Source organism: Coturnix japonica, chromosome Z (genome assembly GCF_001577835.2).
Source record: "Coturnix japonica isolate 7356 chromosome Z, Coturnix japonica 2.1, whole genome shotgun sequence".
Lineage (NCBI taxonomy): Eukaryota > Metazoa > Chordata > Aves > Galliformes > Phasianidae > Coturnix > Coturnix japonica.
The window spans coordinates 45,852,776-45,874,455 of record NC_029547.1 but is presented as its reverse complement, the minus strand read 5'-3'; the positions used below and the strand labels follow the sequence as shown (position 1 = coordinate 45,874,455).

Genomic DNA, 21,680 nt, shown 5'->3' with positions numbered 1-21,680 from the left:
CTGCATCTGCTCCCACTCCTCCTGCCAGAATATCCCACGAGATAGAGGAAAAACACCACTCTCAAGCATGTCCCAACGGGAGATTTCTGAACATGTGTTTATTACCACTGACCACAAAGGGATAAGCGTCAGAGCAAGGCTTAGCTGTCCTCCAGTTACAGGTTAACAGCTGGGTTACCAAACAGTCTTGGATTGACATTTTAATTAGAAATCAAGCGTGTTTTCCATCACTCAAAGCTGAAAGTGCTTGGAAATCTGTTTGATTAAAGCACCAGGCTGACAAGGTAATAGAGGGAGGAAAACATAGTTATCTCTCTGGTAGGAACCAAAATGATGGTCTCATTGTTGTGAAACCCCAAGGAGAAAAGCCCCCTCCCCCCATCACAGGCGACATATGCCCAAGCTGCAAATCAGCTGCAAATCAGAGACGTGTCAGCTGCTGAGCAGACTTAAGACAAAGGCAACAACGTGCATCATGCAGCACTAATTTTTGCTCCTCAAAAGGCTAGGTTTATCTCTAAAAGCCCTGCAGCTGAAATGCCCATCCATTTATGATTCTGATGCAATCCTGTCAAGAGCTGATTGTAGTATGGGACTCCTGCTGCTCTCCTATTACAAATGCCAACATTTAATATCTGCCTATCCTTAACGTAACTATACCAAAACATGAAGCAGAAAACAGTCTTACAGACAGTTAATTGATATTTTTTGGCCAATTAGGAAGAAGGAAAATTATACAGACAAAATGCTGTGAAATGGGGCAAAAATCAAGACTGATAAATGTTAACAGCCAAGAGCTCCTGATACCTAATGTGAACACAAAAACTTCAGCAGCTAACTTGATATTCAGAAGAGATCTAATAGAACAAAATCTGCTTTCTAACAATTAGAAGATTTGTTTAAAAAAAAGTCAAAATCAATATTATTTCATTATTATATATTTTTTATAATTAACATAGTATCCATCAATCTGCCTCAGTTCAGACTTTAGCTGGAAATACACCAGCTAACATATTCCCCAGTGTGAAAATCTTCCCTAGCTCGACTAGCGGTGTGACTCTTCCCATCCTGAGGAACAGCAGTGTCAAAGCACTGAGCAATTGTGCATAGCAAATTATAACCATGTTTTCAATCAGATCACTTATAAGAGTTATCAGATTGAGAAAACTTCTCTCCAAAAGGCCCCTGAAAAAAAACACAAATAAATCTCCATCCCACTCCACAGCACGAAAATAGCAGTCTGCTTCCCCCTCCTCAAGCTGTGCATCTGTACTTCTCTATTAAAAGTAGCTCTACAGATAGGAGCTGTAAGAAAGCTTCCCAAGTGACTGCTATGGTTTCTGCTTATATTCAAATGTATAAATTCTCAGCCTAGATATGGCAGCTGGCCAGTAGTAACATCTGATTTCTTCTGTACTTGCTAACAGCTACCAATTTTACACTTAGTTGTTTTTTTTTAAAAAAAAAAAAAAAAAGTTTAATTCAAAAATGCCATCAAGACCTCAAATTAATATATTTGTTAGTCACACTACAATACCAGTCTCACCAAGAACTATGTTGTCAGCCGATTGCGCATGTTTTGTTTACCAGCTAACATTCACCACATATACACCTTGCTGTGCAGTGAGGCTCTGCAGATTGAGATCTGAATAATCTCTATGCCACACGGAAAAGATGCTGCCATCCTTCCTACCACAGGCATGTGGGAACAGGCCTTTTCATACAATAATGAAGTGCCTCCATATTCACTAAAACTCATCAGTGTTTCAGATGGAGATGATGGCGTAATGGTTTCTCTCTCAACAACCTTTCATTTGCTACCTAGAAAAGTGGTCTCAGCCAGTTATTTATTTTCTGTGGTTCAGGGGCCAAGGCCAGTAGAGGTGATACTTATACACACACATTCACATCTTGGGGTAAGTGCACTTCCAAGGCAAATGGCTGATCTTGTATCAGTGGCTTCCAGATTGATCCTTCATGTTACTAATGGACAAACAGTGACAGGAGAACAAAGGGAATGGATGCCGGCTGTCATCTACCAAGACACTTCTCCCAGAACTGATCAGAATACTCACAAGCTGATGCTGCACCTGCTCTATCTGCCACAGACATGGAGTAGCAACATACTGAGGTTCCGTTAACAAAAGCTAGACATAGCATTCACACACACAGGGTCTGACCTCAGTGGGACAGATAACCTGCCTCTTTCCTTTGCCAAATCCAGCCACATTTCATGCAGGTCTCAGCTGCCAAAATGAATTATAGATATCAGGAAATCCCAAGATGGCCACAGGCAGCCATGAGGATTCCAAATGTCTCAATTTGCTGCATTTACCAAGAACTGACCTACAGTGCATACTGTTCAATGGTGAAACCATGAACTACAGAAAAATATTGATGACTCCACTTTAGATACACAATCCATGATCAAGAAAAACATTGAGAAGTAAAGAACTCTCCCTATTACAACCAACAGACTAGTGAACTTTGGTACACAGCTTATCCTATCACCAAGCAGCAAAAGTTAGGCATTTTCCACTTCCTCAGTGCAAATGTGCTGTGATGGTAAACAAAAATATAAACAACAAACCATGAGAGCTGCAATGTTCTATCCAACTCTTTTTGCCAGACACACGAATGATACAAGTTTTAAGTCAGCCTTATTGTCAACAGACAGCTAGTTGTGTCACTGTCAAATTTCCAGCTCATCTCAAATACAGCAAGTGTTAATTCCCATACAGCTTACAAAATGTGGTTAAGTACTATTTGCATGTAACCAACCAACCAACCAACAGAAAAACACAAAAGAAACAAAAAAAACCCACACCAAAAAACACACAACTACACAAAGCCAAAAGCCCACCTTAAACACAGATCTAAATGGTTTATAATGTATCTGTGCTGCCTGATGTCAACCAACCACAATTTTACTTGCTTTGTTATTTTTTATTTCTTAAATATATAGCGATTACTTACCTGTATTTGGAAACAGGATTTGTAATAGGATTCTGCAGTATTACTATTCATATTCAGGTCAGACCATCACTAACATACCCAGAAGTATGCTTTCCATACTTCACTTGAGAGATCTGCAAGTACAAAATTGACGTATAGCCTATGACAGGGCCTAGCTCAGAGCTACTATTCTGAACAGAAGTTAGAATAACCTAAATTTGTGTTTTCCCATACTGCAAGGTCTGTTGTGGAAATCAAAGCACACCTGTTCTAGCATGTGACACAATGATGCTGTTGACATACATTACACTTTGCCTTAAGCTCCCAGGCTATTCTGATAATTGTCACTATTTCCATCTATGAAGATATGACATCATAAGCCAGAGCTGTAAAAGCTTATTTGTGTCACAGAAACTACAAGACTTCTGAACAGCACCTGTTTTGCTACCCCATCATATTCTGCCTTGCAACACATCCACACTGGCACTACTCCATTGTAAGGATGGGCATCACTTCTCCCTAGGGTTTCAACTGTTATATAGTTATTTTATATATATAGTATATAGATCTAGTAACACTCAAGGTATGAATAAATACAAGAGAAACCCCGAAATATAAATAGAAATCCAATTTTATCAAATGAAGTGAATCTTACATTTGACCTTATTGGATCAGAGACATCAACCAGAAATAGTGAACACTCCCAGGAGTTATCCCAAGCAGGTATTCTTTTAAAAGGCAAAATAAAACGAGCAATGGCTTAGTTACTAGGTAAACAAATGAAAAGAAACAGCACCAATTAAGAAGCCAATTAGAAAATACAAGATGTTTCCAAAAATAAAACTCAGAAAATTAAATACAAGATGAAATTCAGTTTTAATCCTACATTAACTAAGCTGCAAGCATCACTGTCTTTCTCACTCACAGTCTTAAATCACTGTACAATTCCTACATATGTTATTATGTTACATACAAGTTTAATTGTGCTTTTGTATAGGGAAAAGGCATGACTTGCATACTAAATCAATGGAAGAAAACAAAGAACAAGCCTAATGCATGATTTTGCAGATATCCTTATCTCATTAAAAACAAGAAAAACCTCTCTTGGTAGCCAAACCTTTGGGAGACTTACTATTAAAGATCCTTTTGGGGGGAGATTCACCATTATTTTGTAACTAAATCCCCCACTGCACAGTCTGCCTTTTCCAGCTTTTGTGACCAGCGATTAAGTCTGCTAATATCACAGACAAGAACAAGCAGCTGGCAGCATTTACAGGAGGAGCTCTCATTTAAAATGAGCCCTCTCACATTGCATCAGAAAACACCACAGTTAACACCCTTAACAGAATGCTATGAAAATTCTCCATCTACTCTGAGAATTTACAGTCAGAAAAGACCAGTCATTAGGTACAGTAGAAATCACTCTGCATTACATGCTGCTTTGCCTTTTGTTTGCTTCTTTTAACTACCATGTGATATTTTCAACATAACCAGATTTCTCTTTGCCCCAAAGGGATTTCCAGGTCTCACATCCCAAACATTCCCTGGACAGATGTTTCCTTAAAAATAATACTTTCATGTAATGCCCAGGCAGCTACACATCAGAAAGGCCTCTGAAGAGCCCTCGAAGGACTTCAGAAATTTAGGCCATGATACTAGGGGACTGCCCCACAGATGGTTCTGTGTTATGTGCAGGCTGATTTCTTCTACTGCTTATCTTGCATGTTGGAAAGACCTTTATCAGCTCTGCCCCAGAATAAGTTAGAGGCCTTATTAATAGCTATGATCTCTAAAGGGAAATGCATTTCTTGTATAAAATGTAACTAGTGCATAAATTCAGGAAGGTAGCTCCTAAATTACTGGGACAGTAATTCAGACAGAAAGCAATTTAGACAGATACCCTTAGACAGAAGGTGGAAGGATGGTAAGGCACTGAAAAAATTGTTTAGTGACACTCACCCATCCACAAGGCTCCATTCTCACAGGAGACTGCTGTTTGCAGTTTCCAGATCTCAAGCAAATGTATTAGCCTCCACCTCACACTAAGAGAACCCAACTTCTAACAATCTGAGACATTAACAACAGCTCTTGTCTTCTTGTCTGCTCATATCCCTCACTCTAGTCCTTCAGTAGCCTGCAGTTCCTTGATATAGGATAACAGAATGGCTTGGGTTGGAAGGGACCTTTAAGATCACCTACTTCCAACCCTCTTCTGCCACAGGCAGGGACGCCTCCCAGTTCATCAGGTTGCTCATACTCCAGATGTCTCTACTTCATATAGGGCAACACAGGCCCAAAAACTGCTACTAAAAGCTTAGAAAGACTTCTGTTTTCCATTCAGTAGGGAAAGGGTACAACCTTGAGCTATTCTCTATTTTAAATTTGAAAATACACCTTCCAGTATCTGCCAGTAGATCCAAAAGTTACAGAAGGGCGGACAGATGCAGCTTAATGTGTCTTGTTTCCTTTGGAAAACTAGGTTAAAAAACAATCCTAAAAAACAAACAAAAACCCCAAAATCTTATATCTCATGCACCAGTGTTATGAGAATTTTTATATAAGAATTTTCCACATTTCATGAGCAATGTATAACTGTTCCAAATTCATGGCTTATGTCCATTTCCACGTTAATGGGCTGTTCTGCTGTAACACCTATGGAAAGAGTGACATACCCAGGGAGACGTGGATTGCAGTCCCTTTCCTGTCTGTCACCAGAATCCACCATACACCTTTTCAGCTGTAAGGTCTGGTACTTCTGCCACTGTGACACCAGTGCCTCACACTCAGCCACAGGATACAATCACATTGACACAACGTAGCAGAGTGAAGAAGTCAAACCCTACTCTTTGTCACTGGCAATGCTGACCACAGCTTTGAGGTCCAGGCACCAAACGCCCTGCTGCTGGTCAAGAATTGTACTAAGATGTTTAAAGGCACAAGTCTCCCTGAACAGTCTCAGTGAACCTGGGGAGCAAAGGAGCTTGCAAAGATACAGAACAGGCATTTTGTCAAGGATAAAAGCAAACACAAATGCAAGCTGGCCATCACCACAAGGTCAGACTGCAAACCAGAAGCTTACTAGATAACGTGATGATTAAAAAGAAACAGATTTACCTCTTTCTTTTCTAGACCTTCTTTCTCATAAATCAGGTTACAAGCCACTTAGCTAAGTTTCCATGCATGTTCTTACTGTGCTGCCTTCTCATTTACAGGCCGTCTAAATTGCATGCAATGGCCTAACATTATTCTGTCTGCAGAAAGCTTCCTTGCCCACATCCATGTTACAGCAGAACAGTCCTAACCCTGTGCAAGTCGCCCTAAAGATGCATGTGTAAATAACTGTACTACAGACCTCCTTCCTTATCCGAGCAGCTTAAGACTGAAGATAGTATCTGTCCTCCCAGACGACACTATCGATGCTGTATTTATGGTGGCCTAACTGTAGAAATAGAGTTGTGTAATGCTATTGCTTCAGCGGATGTTGAGTGTCTCAGTATTTCAGCATTAACATGTACTTAACTCCTGCACACACCCACCTGGAAGTTCAGAGGACAATCTACAGCACCAAGCACAATGCTTTCCTTCTTGCTGATCAGTATTCAGCCCTGCTTTGGTGTCCTCACAATACCATTCTCCCCCAGTGACTCACCCAGCCATGCCCAACTGTACACACTTGATCTGAACAAAGCCCTATTCATTCCTTTATGTGCTGCAGAAGAAAGTAAGCTTGAACCAGAGAGACCAAAGCTGATGTAAGTCCACATTCACCTGCTGCAAAGTTTCAGCTGCAGAATAGTGAAAACATTCCAGCTTGACAGAGACATTTTACATCCAGTACTACTCTTCTTACAGGAACGCACTACATCAGTATGTTAGCAGCACTCAGACTGCAGCGCAGGTTTTGAGCATCTGACTTAGACACATAAACAAAGGTTTGGGTTCTATGAGGTCTTTGAAAACAATTAAATCAATTACCTGCTCAAAGCAGGGGCTCACTGTTCAGGATACTTCACACATAAGTTTTAAGATGTTCTAAAGATGAAAGTTCCATAATCACTTTTTCAGCAGAATGTACATTTATGCATATAAAATTGTGCATAATGATTATGGCTATATAACACATATGCCATGTTTAGGTATACGCATCTATGACAGATTCATAGAATCATTATGGTTGATGAAGTTCTCAAAGATCACCAGATCCAACTGTCAGTCCAACCTCATCAGGCCCACTGACCACATCCCTCAGTGCCACATTCACACGGGTCTTCAACACCTCCAGGGGTGGAGACTCCACCACCTCACTGTGCAGCCTCTGCCAATAATACCTCATCACTCTTTCAGAGAAGTTTTTCCTTCATATCCAACCTGAACCTCCACTGGTGCAGCTTAAGGACACTCCCTGTCACTGTCACCTGTGAGAAGAGACCAACCCCCTTTTCGCTACAGTCTCCCTTCACTGAGATGTACAGACAGCAAAGACTCCCCTGAGCCTCCTTTTAAACATGAACACATTACACACTATTTTTAATATATGTAACAGGGAAACCTACATTTGAGACAAAACAAACAAAGAATACAAGTGTAACTGACTGCAGGAACAGTTTTAGATGTATGCACCAGAAGATGTAACTAAGTGTGTATTTGGATTCCCATCCAGTTTCCTTGAGGATGGAAGGCATTCAAACACTACCCTGATAGACTGCTGGACATTTGTCCCAGTTCCTGCTCTGCTCACATTCAGTTTAGAGAAATCTTTTCACAAGCAATGCATGGCATCCATCACTTATTTTTCACTTGTATTTGAAGTTGGAACTTGCAGGACAATAAATCTCCGTTCATCTGCCTTCTTTTTCTCTCCATGCAAACTCCAAGTACTGCATTATCCTTCAGGAAGATTTTCTTTATCTAATAGACATATTTAGCTTTATGCAAACTTACTAAATGTATTACTAACGTTTGAGGTCAAACAGCATGCCTTCTCCACGTAGCCTTGTCCACTACATTTATTAGTTTGATCAGCTTCAATTAGAATTGCTATCTCAACATGCAAGTGCAATGACAGAAGCATAACCACAGGGACAAGTCTCACCGCTACTATTAACATTAATCATTCCTCTAAAACTTTTGGTAAGCTAGCAGAAGCAAGGTGAACTTCAAGGGAATGCTTCAGGGTCTCCTGTCTGACATGAACAATCTACAAAGACTGGGAGAGCAAGAACTGCATTTGCAGCACACAGCTTTCTCTTGTATCCCCATGCATTTGTCAGCTGCTAGAATGAGGTCAATGTCATCACTATTGAATCAGCAAAGGCATCCAGCAGCAATAAGTTTCTTCCCTCTCCCACAGCTGGCTTTTTCAGCACACAGCAACATGGCAGTCACCAGATAGGAAGATTAAGTGATGGCTTTATGCAGCAGAAGTAAGATGCAAACCAACCATGAAACTCATAAGGCAAGCTTGCAAGGGGCATGCCAGTGCTGGGGCCTGGAAGGTTCCTGGTGCAGTGATCTCCCTGCAAGAGCACCTCTGCATCCTGCTGATTTCTCAGCTATATGGCAGCAACCTGCTGAGCCATAAAGATGCTGCAGGGCTCCTCCTTCTGCAGCAGAGAGGGAGCTGGGCCCTCCCAACAGCTCACAGAAGCCCAAGTGTAGCTCCAGTCTAACACCTTGCCAAGAAAACACATCCTGCCATGACATTCTGCCCTGCATGCAGATAGCCACTTCCCAAAAAGGGTATCTCACCTCACAGCCATCACAGCAGCTTGTAGCCCTCTATACTCCATCTCCAGAATCAGGAGCAAGCAGGCTCCTGCAGCGCACTAGATCACAGCACAACCTGAATACATCAAGCCAGCAACAACTGGCCACTGCCACAAAGTTTTCTAAACTTTGTGCCAAACAGTGGACAATAAAGCTCCAGGTGCTGCTGTCCTCTCCTCCAATTTTCTTAGTAACACAATGACAGCAGCAAACTCCAGTGCCAAGTGTGCCCACTTACACCGTAACATGTGCCACCTTGTTCTTCTTTATGGTTCACACTGTTCCACTCAAATTCGGTGCAGCAGCCTGAAACAAAGCAGGCTCCCAAAGCAGCATGTCCATTCTCTTGTTAAAAACAGATTACAGAACTAAACAGTGAGCAAAAAGGTCTCCCAGCCAGAAAACACAAAGAATATTTGGTTTGAGAGACCACTTGTTTCGGTGGTTGGACAGGAGGGGCCACCCAGCAAAGGATATGTCCTGATGGAGGTGTATGGTGGTATGCAGGATGGATTTGGCTGTTAGTCTCCCTGGGTGAGAGATCCCATCAACCTGAGCTTAAGCAATTGCTTAATGTTTTACTTTTCCTATGTGTTATCTGATTGTGCTCTAGCTTATTGCAGGCAAAACTACAATAAATCACTGTAAATCTGATATTACCTCATGTATCATTTTGCTGTTAGGTATTCAAAGAACCCTTTTAGAACAGTATAGTGATGGCAAGTCTAATTTAAAAGCACCTGTGCTTCTTCCAATGCTCTCCATCACCCTTTGAAAGCCAGCTGGAAACTTTTCAACAACACCTGTGCACTTGCACTTCAGCCAACCCAGACTACGAGATTCATCAATTTACCTTCCCATATGCTTAGCACCACAATGATGAACAGGCCAAATCAGCCACCCATTCATTTTCAGTGCTGTATTATGCAGGAGGTGCAGCCTCCAGCCAGAGACCTCTAGAAGTTGCCCACTAGAACTTTCCATTGGAACTTCATGACAATAGTATGGGTGGGAAAAAATGAAAGTGTTTGTCTAATGCCCTGGGGACAATATTGTCTTCTCAAGACAGAATGCAATAAATACTTTGGGTAGCTCTCAACTACTTAACCATGATCTTGGAGCATGTGGCAGCTCATAGCTTTTGATCCTTATTTACCTTTGAGATATTTGTCTAATCCTTCCAATACACATTCTTTCTCCCCACAATCTGGCGAATCATTCAGCTTGCCTTTTTCACTGATGCTGCAGTCTCAGTAATTTTGCATCGCTTTTGCTTGTCTGTTAGGCACAGCACAGCTCCTCAAATGAATTTCAAGTTGTACACTGACTGATGGACAATTGTAGCAAGCACTGCGGCTAACCACGTTATTTATTTAACGCAAACATGTCAGAGGATGGCAGACAAGAGAAGCGCAAGCTGGACCAACACTTTCTACTTGACGTAAGAGACACTAAAACATCGCTTGAGGAGGATCCACTGCAATGCAGCACTTAACCAATCTCTACAATATCAGTTCATAGTAACTACTCACAGAGTAGGTAACACAGCTCTAGACCCTTCATATCTCATTCAGACAGTGCATGTTGGATCTTTAAAACTATGTCTGGCACACTGTTCTGACTTTTCTTTCAAGAGTATTTCTATTTAAAAACAAAACAAAACAAAAATAACCTCAGAAAAAACATAAACCATCGAAGATTAAAATATGTCCTTAAACATCTCAGAAGATCAGAGATCCTTGTAATCTTTCAAAGATGCTCTCCTCTAGTACCTCGGCAGCATTCAGTATACCATCCTTAATAACCATCATATAACAAACCGTAAGTGGCCGAAGTCCCTCAGTGTTTGCCATCACTCCCCTCTCATACACGAAACCTATGAAATGTTTTAACACTTTCAAGACTACTGTAGTCACTGGTAACTCAATATCAGGTATTTCTGCACAGAGAAAATGCAAGCATTACTGTTTGACTTCAAAGTCTGGAATTCGGCTACAAAAAAAAATAAAGCAGTTCAGCAGGTATTCTTCACTCATGCCAAACAGACCACAGCTACTTTTAAAGAGTTAAAGATTAACAAGCTATTCATATTACGCTGGCTTCCATACCTCCAGAGAAAGCATCCCAAGTACTTGCTGGCCACAGCAGCTATGAGTGATTCTGCTGTTTTTTCAGCTAGAAATAAAATGCTATGGTCAAGAAGTCAAGACGACTGGCCTAGTAAATGAGAACAGTGAATATTAACTGCCTAGACTTCAGTAAAACCACTGACACTGCCTTCAGAAAGGTTCTCATGAAGAAGCTGATGAAGAAATGGATGAGCCAACAGTGAAGTGAATGGTTAAGCCCAGAAATCAGTAGGACTACACCTAGCTATAAGTCACTAAGTATGGTTTATGGCTGGGGTTAATGCTGGGTCCAGTTCTGTCTAACATCTCCATTAATGGTCTGGATGATGGGACAGTATATCCTCAGCAAGTCTGCAGATTCAAGTGGGAGGACTGGCTGGTACAGTAGAGAACTGTGCTGCCATCCAGAGGGACCTCAACAGGTTGAGGAAATGGGCTGACAGGAACAGCATGAAGTTTAACAAGGAGATGCTCCAAGCTCTGCACCTAGGAAGGAACAACCCCAGGTGCCTGCCTGGGGGCCCCCAGATGAAAAATGGCATGGTAGAGAGGAACCTGGGGATCTTGGCAGACTTGAACACCAACAACAAAGTGTCCTTGCCGTAAAGAAGGCTAATATCAACCTGGGCTGCACGAGGTGAAGTATTACCAACAGGACAAGGGAGCTGGGCCCTCCATTCCACTCAGCCCTGGTGAGGCCCCACCAGGAGCACTGCATCCAGTTCCAAGCTCCCCAGTAGAGAATAGTCATAGACATACTGGAGAGTGTCTAACAAAGGGTCACCAAGAAGACTACGAATCTGTTCAGCCTTGAAGAGAGGAGGCTCAGGGAAGATCTCATCAATACCTGAAGAGTATACCTGAAGGGAAGGTGCAAAGAGGACAGAGCCATAGCAGCAATACTGTTTGACTGGATGTCCTTGAGATATTCCTTCCAACCTGATCTACGCTATGATTCCGCCTCCTGCAATAAAGGATGAGGCTCTGGTGCCAACTTCATGTATTTTAGTAACCACTTGAAAATCTGACCATGAATACAGATGAAGAGACAAAAATTAAAGCACCAAACACAGACAAACTGCTCCAGAACACAAACTGGCCAGCTCTCAGTCCAGAGGATGCTCAGAGTACAGCCTGGAGAAACAGAAAAGTGCACATCCTATTGTTTGGAAAGAGCACAGGAACATAACATCAAGACTGAACTCTCTGTTATTAAAGATGCAATCAGAAAGCTTATGCTGGATAATTCTAGGAAAGACAGACACAAGCAGTTTTAGCAAACAATTCCATCTGAGTTTCTGCCCAGAACTTGCAGACTCAACTTTCCAATTAATGTTCTGTTTCATCCTAACAATCCAAAAGGAATAAACAGTTCACCTCATCTGCTTAATTTCTACACTCATGAAAACTCAGAGCTACTACTTCCAGGAGCAGAGTGGACATACTGGACTTAAGATAACACCCCAGCATATACAAGAATCTTGTTTGCTTCCTTATGGAAAAACAGAAGGAACACACAAAAGAGCACTGCAGGCATGTGCTTCTGCTTTTTGAGCACCAGGTGAGCATGGTTCATACAAGTTAGATAATAAAGCTGCACAGCAGGGGGTGAAAACTGGACAAAGGTCCACTGCTGTAACATTAGACTTTTTCAGAATGAGGCCACGTGGAACATGTACAGTCTTCATGTAAATGATTCAATAATGAGTACAGAAAAAGGGCAAGTCGGTCATTTTGTTTGAATCAAGTAACTGAGGAGCTTTCAGTGTTTTGGATCTGCCAGCTGTGAAAGTGTACATAATATGCTCTTTCAGAAGATCACACCTTTCTCCCATCTCTATGTTTCCAACAGCTTCAGAACTTCCCTCAGTTAGCCTTTTTCTGCTTCAATTCTCTTTATCCAAGAGTATGAAAATCTGATCATTTCCAGAGCTGAGATGGTTCCCAGCTATGCCATACATTAGAGAAGCCAGGCCCACTTCTAACCAAACAGGTCTAGCACAACACTTGGAACAGACATAAAATTCCTAGCACTCCACATGTTCAGGTAACAACTAAGCATCTTACCATAAGACTTTAATAATACCTTGATCATGACGCTCACATTTCTGGAAAAATGCATTTCTAGCAGAGTCTTACTGCCATCACATCGTGAGATGTGTGGAAAGAAATACAGCTTGCATGGCCTTGCACAAGCCACTCTTGAAGGTTTACAAGACCAGCAGATACCAGTATCTACTCCAGATCTGTGGCTTAAAGTCAGAGCCATATGGCAATAGGTACCACATGAAGAGAGAAGGTATGATTCAGAGTATGTCCAGTTGGAAAGAATGGCAGCCCGACAGCCTGCTGCAGAGGATCAAACATGGGAACACAGCAGAGTCTTATCAGAAACTTATAAGCTCTAAAAAGTATATATGTGGAAATAAATAAGCCTAACACTGCTTAGGTATCTTGAAATACCAGCTGTAAGATTTTGTTAAGTACACATGACTTATTCCCACTTGCAAGACCAAATACAGCTTAGACCTTGTGGATACAAAAATAAGACAAACACCTTCTCAACATTTACTAAAAGGTGTTAATCATCCACAGATGTTAATATTGGAAAGCTCAAACAGCATTTTCATTGCCTATTGTACTGTAAGAAAGGCAGATGTTTGATGCCCTCACACTTAGCTAGTATTCAGTCCCTACACCACACACTTCTGAGGTGGATTCCATGGAAACTAAGTTTTCCCTTCCTACACAAATGCAGAATTCACATAAGCCTTCAGACCTCTGGAAATCAAGTCACCAGCTATTCTGCCTTGAATGGTTTCCTGCTGCCGCATGACATTTACAGGCTCTCTCACAGGCACTTCTGCAGAAATGGATCTTGCAACTTATATTGTCTTCTGCACACCCTATCTAGATCCATTGCACAGATCTGTCTCTGTGGCACACAGAGAGGGAAAACGCTGTTCATTATTATGAAACAATCATCTTTTACAAGACAAGTACACTACAGCTCCACCTCTTAAATGCTAAGAACTTACTGCAATGGAGGGTAATGCAGTTGCTGTCTAAATAGTTCTACAGCTCCAAAGCCAGAGGCGTAAGTATTTTAGTAAGAAAATATAAAAACAAAACTCACAACCTATTATACCTTTAAGTGTTACTACTTTTGTGGATTTATACCAGAAAAAATGTGACTTAGGAAGACTTCAGCTCATTCTTCACTAACAGGTTTGTCCACTGAGTTGATGGCAAGCTGAGTCTCACATCCATTCTTACACAGATGCGTGAACCTGGCAGCTGCTGTGTGTGAACACGCCATTCCAACTCAACTGAGCTCATTTTTCTGCTGCAGGAAAACAGCATTTAAATTCTCCCAGGCCTGCACTGCAGATAGAAGCCAGTCACTTCTCATCACCCATACTGGAGGAACTGAGATGAATCTGCCACAAATTATAACCTTGCCTGATCTCCTTTGCTTTCGGATACACATCACTGCTAAAGCCCCCAAATCTGTCTGACAGTACTACCTAGGTAAAAAAGTCCACAAACCATTCTGAATTCAAAGATAACCTCGTAGTGATGACACCCTCCCTGGTCTATTTCTTGCGAAGGTTGCTCACCTCACTTTTATATGTGCACGGCCTGCTACCAATCTGGTTTTGGTCAGCATTCTTAACTCTGTGGTTACTTTTACAACCTATGTCTGCAATCTTGCCAGATGCATCCTGGCCTGCCACTACTTTTAGTGTGTTTCTTCTCTACTACTCAGATCATCTGGTTCATCATTTTCCCAGAAATTTATACTGTCTATTCTGCTGTTACTTACACTTTACTATTTGTCCTTCACATGAAACCTCAATGAATAGGTATTTTTCTGGATCTACTACCCATTCCAGAATCTCTTGCGAGTTTAACCCACAACAGTTCTACCCAGACGTCAGAAACAAAGCTTGAAAAACCACTCATGGAATTAGTGGGAAACCATAGTTCTCTGTAAAAGAAAGCAGAGCAATATCCTTGTATATTCAAAAAGAAGAAAAACACAGATTAGAGGTGCTGGAACAGACCACAAGACTTTAATGAACACTCCTGGATTACTAAACACTAATATTTTTCTGTGAGAAAAGACTTATACAGCAATTTTATTTTCTTTCATTCATAATATAAATAGTTAAGTTATGCTTGGTCAAGGAGGATCTGGTCAGAGGTCAACTAGGCAAACTCAACACATTCAAATCCATGAATTCCCACAGGATGAACTCACAAGCACTGAAGGAGCTGGTTGAAGTGACTTAACCCACTTACTATAATCTTTGGAAAGTCATGGAGAACAGCAAATTTGCCAAAGTACTGGAACATCACCAGTGTCACTCCAGTCTTCAAAAAGGGCGAGAAGGAAGACCATGAAAACTACAGGCCAGTCAGACTCACCTCTGTTCCTGGGAATGTGATGGAACAACCTGTGCTGGATATGATCTCCAAGCAAGAGAGAGAAAGTTAGGTTGTCAGGAGTAGTCAGCATGGATTCACCAGGGGGAAATCAAACCTGACCAAACTGGTAGCCTTCTAGGAAGTCATGACTGTCTAGGTAGATAAGGGAAGAGCAGCAGATGTTGTGTATCTTGACTTCAGCAAGGCTTTCAACAATGTCTCGCATAACACTCTTGTCAGGTAAGCTTAGGAAGTGTGAGATAGATGAGTGGACAGTGAGGTAGATTGAGAAACTGGCTGACTGGTAAAACTCAAAAGGCTGTCATCAGCAGCACAGAGTCTCACTGAAGGCCAGTAACTAGTGGTGCTCCCCAGTGGTCAATACTATGTCCTGTCTTGTTCAATATCTTTACCAATGACCAGGATGAAGGGAAAGAACGTACTCAGCAAGTTTGCTGATGATACAAAGCTGGGAGGAGTGACTGACACTCAAGACAACTGTGCTGCTATTCAACAAGTCCTGGACAGGCTGGTGAGTTGGGTGGAGAGGAATCTTATACAGTTAAGCAGGGCAAATACAGAGTCCCACAGCCAGAAAGAAATAACTCCATGCATCAGTACAGGTTAGAAACTCTGCAAGGAAGGACCTGGGCATCCTTGTGGACAACAGAATGGCCATGAGCCAGCAGCGTGCCTCTGTGACCAAGAAAGCCAATGGTGTCCTGGGGTGCATTACAAAATGTATGGCCAGTCGGCTGAGGGAGGTGATTCTCCCACTCTCCTCTGACCTGGTGAAGTCTCTTCTGGAGTACTGTGTCCAGCCCTGGGATCCCATGTTCAAGACAGGGAACTTACAGAGAGTCCAGTGGAGGGCTACAAAAATGATTAGGGGCCTGGAGCACCTCCCTTCTGAGGCAAGATAAAGAGACCTGGAAAAGTTTAGTCTGGAGAAGACTGAGAGGGGATCTTATCAATGTTTGTCAATATCTATCAATATCAGGAAGTGGGCAGGCTCTTTCAGCCCAGTGATAGGACAACAGGTTATGACCACAAACAGAAACACAGGAAGTTCCATCCAAACGGGAAAAAAAACCTTGGGACAAGGTGAGGATGAGCACACCTGCCCCTTCAGAAGGCTAAGGTTTTCTGTTTGTCATGCATACTTTCTCTCAAAACCAGAAAGAATGTTGTTGTAGTATGAGCATTCTGTTTCTCTGGGGAATCATCCTATCTTTCATTCAAAGCAAATTTTAGAAGCAGCAGCACACACTTATGATCACAGAAGTTAGCAAGGAGCGTTACTTGAAACAGATCTCATTTCCATTTTGCAAATTGCGTCAGCGGGCCTAAAATACAAAGATAATAGTAGTAAATCCTGTCCTACGTAAAAAGAACAGCAGTTGCACTTGGAATCGTTTTGCCCCGAGCAGTTATTTTCCCTACAGCATGAGGCTGTTGAAAGAATTTGCCTGAGAGCACTTGGTCTGAACACAGGTAATTGACACGAAAGTGAATATACTGAGACTGTAACTTTAATGATGATTCACTTCCGAGAAAGAAGTTGCTTCCAGTCAGGAGCTACGTGTAAAATGACAGACTACGTAATAAATGCTAGTGTTTTAATCTCTTATCATCATGACAAGCTGGTATATTGGGAATTCCACCTGGGCAGGACACAATTTATCATGTTGTCACAGAAATGTGTTACCACTCAATTCAATCCTGTTACATACTTAAACATGCAACCACAGTTCGTTTAAATTGGTAAGTTCAGCACATACTTTGAATTCCTGCGATGAGAATACAACTCCGAAGTTTCACAAGCCAATTTACAAACTGCAGAAAAACTGATTTTCAACACACACACACAAAAAAAAAAAAGGAAAAGAAAAAAAAAAACAACACCAAAAAAACACCACCAAAAACCTGTACTTACAGGAAGAGCAGAGGTGCTGTGCTTAGAACATCAGAGCCGCACTAGCATCTGCTAAGCCTTTCCCCTAAACCTGAGTTCCTAAGCCTGGAGCATTCCCAGCACTGTTTCTACAGTGTTTTTGTAAATATTTGTAAAGAACCACCACTGAAAGACAAGAGAGCATTTGCAGCCATGCCAGTGGCTGCAGAGCTTGCTTAAGCTGTCAGCTGAAGACATAGATGTGCAGGGAAGTGTTGTGCTGTTGTAACACAGGACTTTGATCAACCTCACCTTCAGCAGTGAACAAGGAGGCAAAGAAGTTAGAGCATGACAATTTTTTCCAGAAAAAGCAAGGAGGATGCTGTTGTTTGGATAGAAATTCTTCCTGTAAATGTATGTTAGATACAGATGTAAGAAGCCTGGCTGATAAGCAGACATTGCCCTGCAGAGCGGAACATGCCTCCTCCAGCAGTTACAGCCAAAGTCTGCAGCAAGCACTAAAGTACACAGATTTGCGGAGGATTAGTAATACATAAAGAAAACCCCTTCCAATGTTGCGCACAGTTGCTTCTCACACAGACTGTAGAACAGCCTCTACCCTGCTCCTGAGATCTGACCAACCAATTAGTCCTCATGTGCCAAAACAAGCACAATGCTGATACACAGCCCGGCCTGCACAAAACCATCAAGAGGCTGTGAGTGACTACAGGAGGGCAGAGATGAAGAAAAACCACCACCACCACCACACTGGGCGCACTCCCTGCCACTCATGCTGCAGCACCTGTAGGCCAAGCAGCCCTTAGGCACCCTTGGCCCAGGCCTGCTGTCACCCTAGGAGCTGAGCTGATAGTGTGATTGTAATCACAGTACTTCGGGAACAAGCAACACATTCCATGTTCCTCCACAGCACATCTACTCTGAGATGTACCAGAGTGTCAGTAGAAGCCAGGTATCAGGTTGGATATTAGAAAGAACTGCTTCTCAGAGCAGTGAGGCAGTGGCACGGTCTGCCCAGGGAGGCGGTGGAGTCACCACCCCTGTAGGTATTCAAGAACCACATGGATGTGGCGCTGAGGGATGTGGTTAGTGGGCATGGGGAGGGTGGGCTGATGCCTGGACTCACTTATCTTAGAGATCTTTCCCAACCGTTGCGATTCTATGACTCTACAACAAGCCCCAGCTCTTTTCGCCGGGGTAGGCATCCAGTGCACCGCCACCGACCTGCAGCACGCACAAAGGCCCCCTCCATCCCAGCAGCTCACCGACACGAACGCCTCCCCGGCCCCTTCCCCACAGCCGGCCCCGGAGGGCAGGGCCGGGCCTGGCGCTCACCTTCTCTTTGGCGGGCGCGGAGGCCGCCAGCTGCTCCCCGCCACGGCCGAACCTGCCGCCGTCGCCGATCTCCACGCGGATCAAGCGGTGCCGGGGGGAGATGTACCGCACCTCGGGCGGCGTGCCGGGCCGCCGCTCGCTCTGGCTGCGGGCGAGCAGCGGGGAGCCGGCGGGCGCGGAGGCGGCGGCACCGCACGAGGCGGAGGAGAAGGCGCGGGGGGCGGCCGGGCCCGGCTCGTCGGGCGTGCAGGGCTCGGGCCGGCACAGGGCGCGCAGCTTGCGCAAGGAGGAGCCGGGCCCGCTGTAGGGGTCCTCGAAGTCGCGGTCCTTCTGCGCGCGGTAGGCGCGGAGCAGCTCGCTGGTGTCGTCGCGCAGGTGGCGGTGCGGGAAGCCGGGCGAAGTGTGGTGCTGGTGGCGGTGGAGGTGCGGCGGCCCGTCGGGGCGGGGCGCGCCGCCGGCACCGTTGCGCTTCTCCCGATAGTCGGGCCGCGGAGGCTGCGGGGGGCTCTTGGTCTTGTTGTTGCCCAGGCTGAAGTACTTATTCAGCCATTTAGCCATCGTCCCCGCCGGCCGCGGCCCCCTCAGCGACTAGCGCTGCCCCCGCCGCCCTGCGCGCCGGCCCCGCTCGCCGCCGCCCGCATGGAGCAGCTGGGCGGCGGGGCGGGCGGGCCGGTCGCCCCGCTCCGCTCCGCGTACAGGCGGCTTCCCCGCCACCGAGACGCCCCGCTTCCCCGCGGGACGCAGCCGCTCCCGGCCGAGCCGCAGCTCCGCTCTCGCGAGCGCCGCCGCCGTGCCTGCACCGCGGCCCGGCCTGACCTCAGCACGCAGCGCGGCGGGGGACGCGGCTGCGCGGGGCGGGGCAGCAGGGGACGGGCGGGGCGGGGAGGGGCTGCCTCAGCCCTGGGGAGGAGCGCGGCCGCGGGATGGGGCGAGCGGCGGTTCCAGCGTGGAAGTGGAACAGCGCCATTTGGAAGTGACCGTCACCGGGGAATCGCACAATATTCCCATTTGGAAGGGACTCAAATGAGTCATGGAATCATGGGAATACTAAGGAAAAGACCTGTAAATCACCAAGTCCAACTGTCAGCCCATCCGCACCATGCCCACTAATCACATCCCTCAGTGCCCCACCCACACGGTTCTTGAACACCTCTAGGACGGTGACTCCGCTCTCTCCCTGGGCTGCCCGTGCCTCTCCATCACCACTCCTGAGAAGAAATGTCTCCTAATACCCAACCTGAACTTTCCCTGGTGCAACTTGAGGCCATTCCCTGTCGTCCTATTGCTCGGGGCCAGGTTTACAGCCCTGTGCAGCCCGTTCCATGCCCACCTCCCTCTGGTGCAGCCCCTTTCCCTGACCCTCATCCACTCCTCCCCTGGCACAGCTCCATGCCGTTCCCTCGGGCCCTGTCGCTGTCACACAGAGCAGAGCTCAGCGCTGCCCTCCGCTCCCTGTGAGGAGCTGCAGCCGCCATGAAGGATCCCCTCAGCTCCTCTGCTCTGCTCTGAGCACACAAAAGATCCACAACTTCTCCTTCACCATCTTTGTAAACCCCCCTTTGTATGTTCTGTTATGGCTTTTAAGTTATTATGCCACCGAAACTGCATCCAGTGCCCAAGGTGAGGCCACACCATATAGAGCAGAGTGTGACAATTTCCCTTGCCCAGCGGGCAGTGCTGGGCCTGATGCAGTATAGAGTACAGCTAACCTTTGCAGCCACCACCACTGTTGCCATTAGCAGCAGCAGTGTCCTTCTGGGGTTCCTCATCCCCCACCATAAGGAGGAAGGAGTCATGGGTCCTGTTCCTCTCCCAGATGGGCTGGGGCACTGAAGCCTCTGTCTGGAGAAGCCATAGGCCTGTAGCCAGGGCTGTGCCCTCCTGCCATTTTCCTCAGTTTGAGCCCTGACATCACAACCCCACTGCCTGTGTGTGCTGTTCCCTTCCATGAGACAGAGGTCTTTGACCATATCCTCAGGGAAGGGCACCAGGCTCTGCTGCTGGCTAGAGATGGTGCTGCTAAGCAAAGAAGATGTAGTGGTGTTTGTAAGTAGATGCCTTTCCCAGATGAGTTCCCTTATGTGTTCTTGTGAGTTGGAGATGTTATCTGCATGAATCACACTGATTTATTGTCAGGAGGGTTTTTCATGTGGGCCACTGTTGCTGTGACTGGTTAATATTGCTTGCTGTAACTTTCTCCTCTTGCACAGACAATTAGCAGGTCCTCCCATGTTTTCTTCTGAAGTGCTGTGTTAGTCTCATCTGCATTGTTAGTATCTATCACTAATTAATTGGTCTGGTCTTGAAGAAAGCTGGTAGCATTGAATGGATGTTCAAGTGCAGTTATGAACATCCTTAGGCTGATCCCCCTAGCCCATCTATGGCCTCTGCAACGAGAAAGAAGATCAAAGAACACTCCAAGTAGGACCTAGACTGGCAGTGCTACAATTGTGGGAACTAGTCTGGAACAGGAGGCTACCACTGTTTATCTGTTCAGTCTGCACTGCAGGATTCAGCTTACAAAATGGTGAAGTCCCCACTAATTACATCCTTGGGAGGCTTCCATCAGCCAAGATTCAGAATACCAACACAAGCACTAAAACCTTGGTTCTTTGCCTCCTTTTGGAACCACCAATATCACCTCTTCAACTCAAATCAAGTTTATGACAGGGTTTTCAGACCTATGCTTTCATGTGGAGGACCATCTTCCCGTTGAGTCACTTGGGCCCTCTTTTTATCTCATACTTTCTATCCATAAAGGGGGGGGTGAGGGGGGAGAAGAGAAAACACTAACTGCATGGGATTACAAGCCAGCTGTGTAGAGCCCTGCTTGCATTTTTGTACTGTTGAAATCCAACCTCAGAGCCATACCTGTGATATATTTGGCACACTCAGCTTCAGTCATGATTTCTGAAGGCAGAATAAAGTAAATTGTGCTCACTGCTTCAGTAGTGATAGATTAGACTTTCACACGTTTTTTTTTCCTTGGGTTTTGTGGGCCATTTTAACCTTGTTCTTGGCACATTCACACATTATGGAAAGCTCCATTCTCTTTTGAATGCCAGAAAATTTACTGGGTTTGGTCACCTTGCTCAGACTAAGTCTGAACATTGTATAGTGTCCTTCGGAGAGCAGAGCTCCTCCATTGCCAA

The 21,680-nt window shown here is 44.7% G+C and overlaps 1 protein-coding gene across 1 annotated transcript in view; it reads right to left on the bottom strand.

The window, feature by feature from the left end:
* The window catches only part of SHB (SH2 domain containing adaptor protein B), a 69,283-nt gene extending 49,958 nt beyond the window's left edge, over positions 1 to 19,325 (bottom strand). Inside the window, exon 1 of the mRNA XM_015849495.2 lies at positions 18,529 to 19,325. Coding sequence (XP_015704981.1) covers positions 18,529 to 19,086 — 558 coding nt within the window. The 5' untranslated portion in view covers positions 19,087 to 19,325. The remainder of the gene's footprint in view (positions 1 to 18,528) is intronic.
* Between the last annotated feature and the right edge of the window lie 2,355 nt (positions 19,326 to 21,680).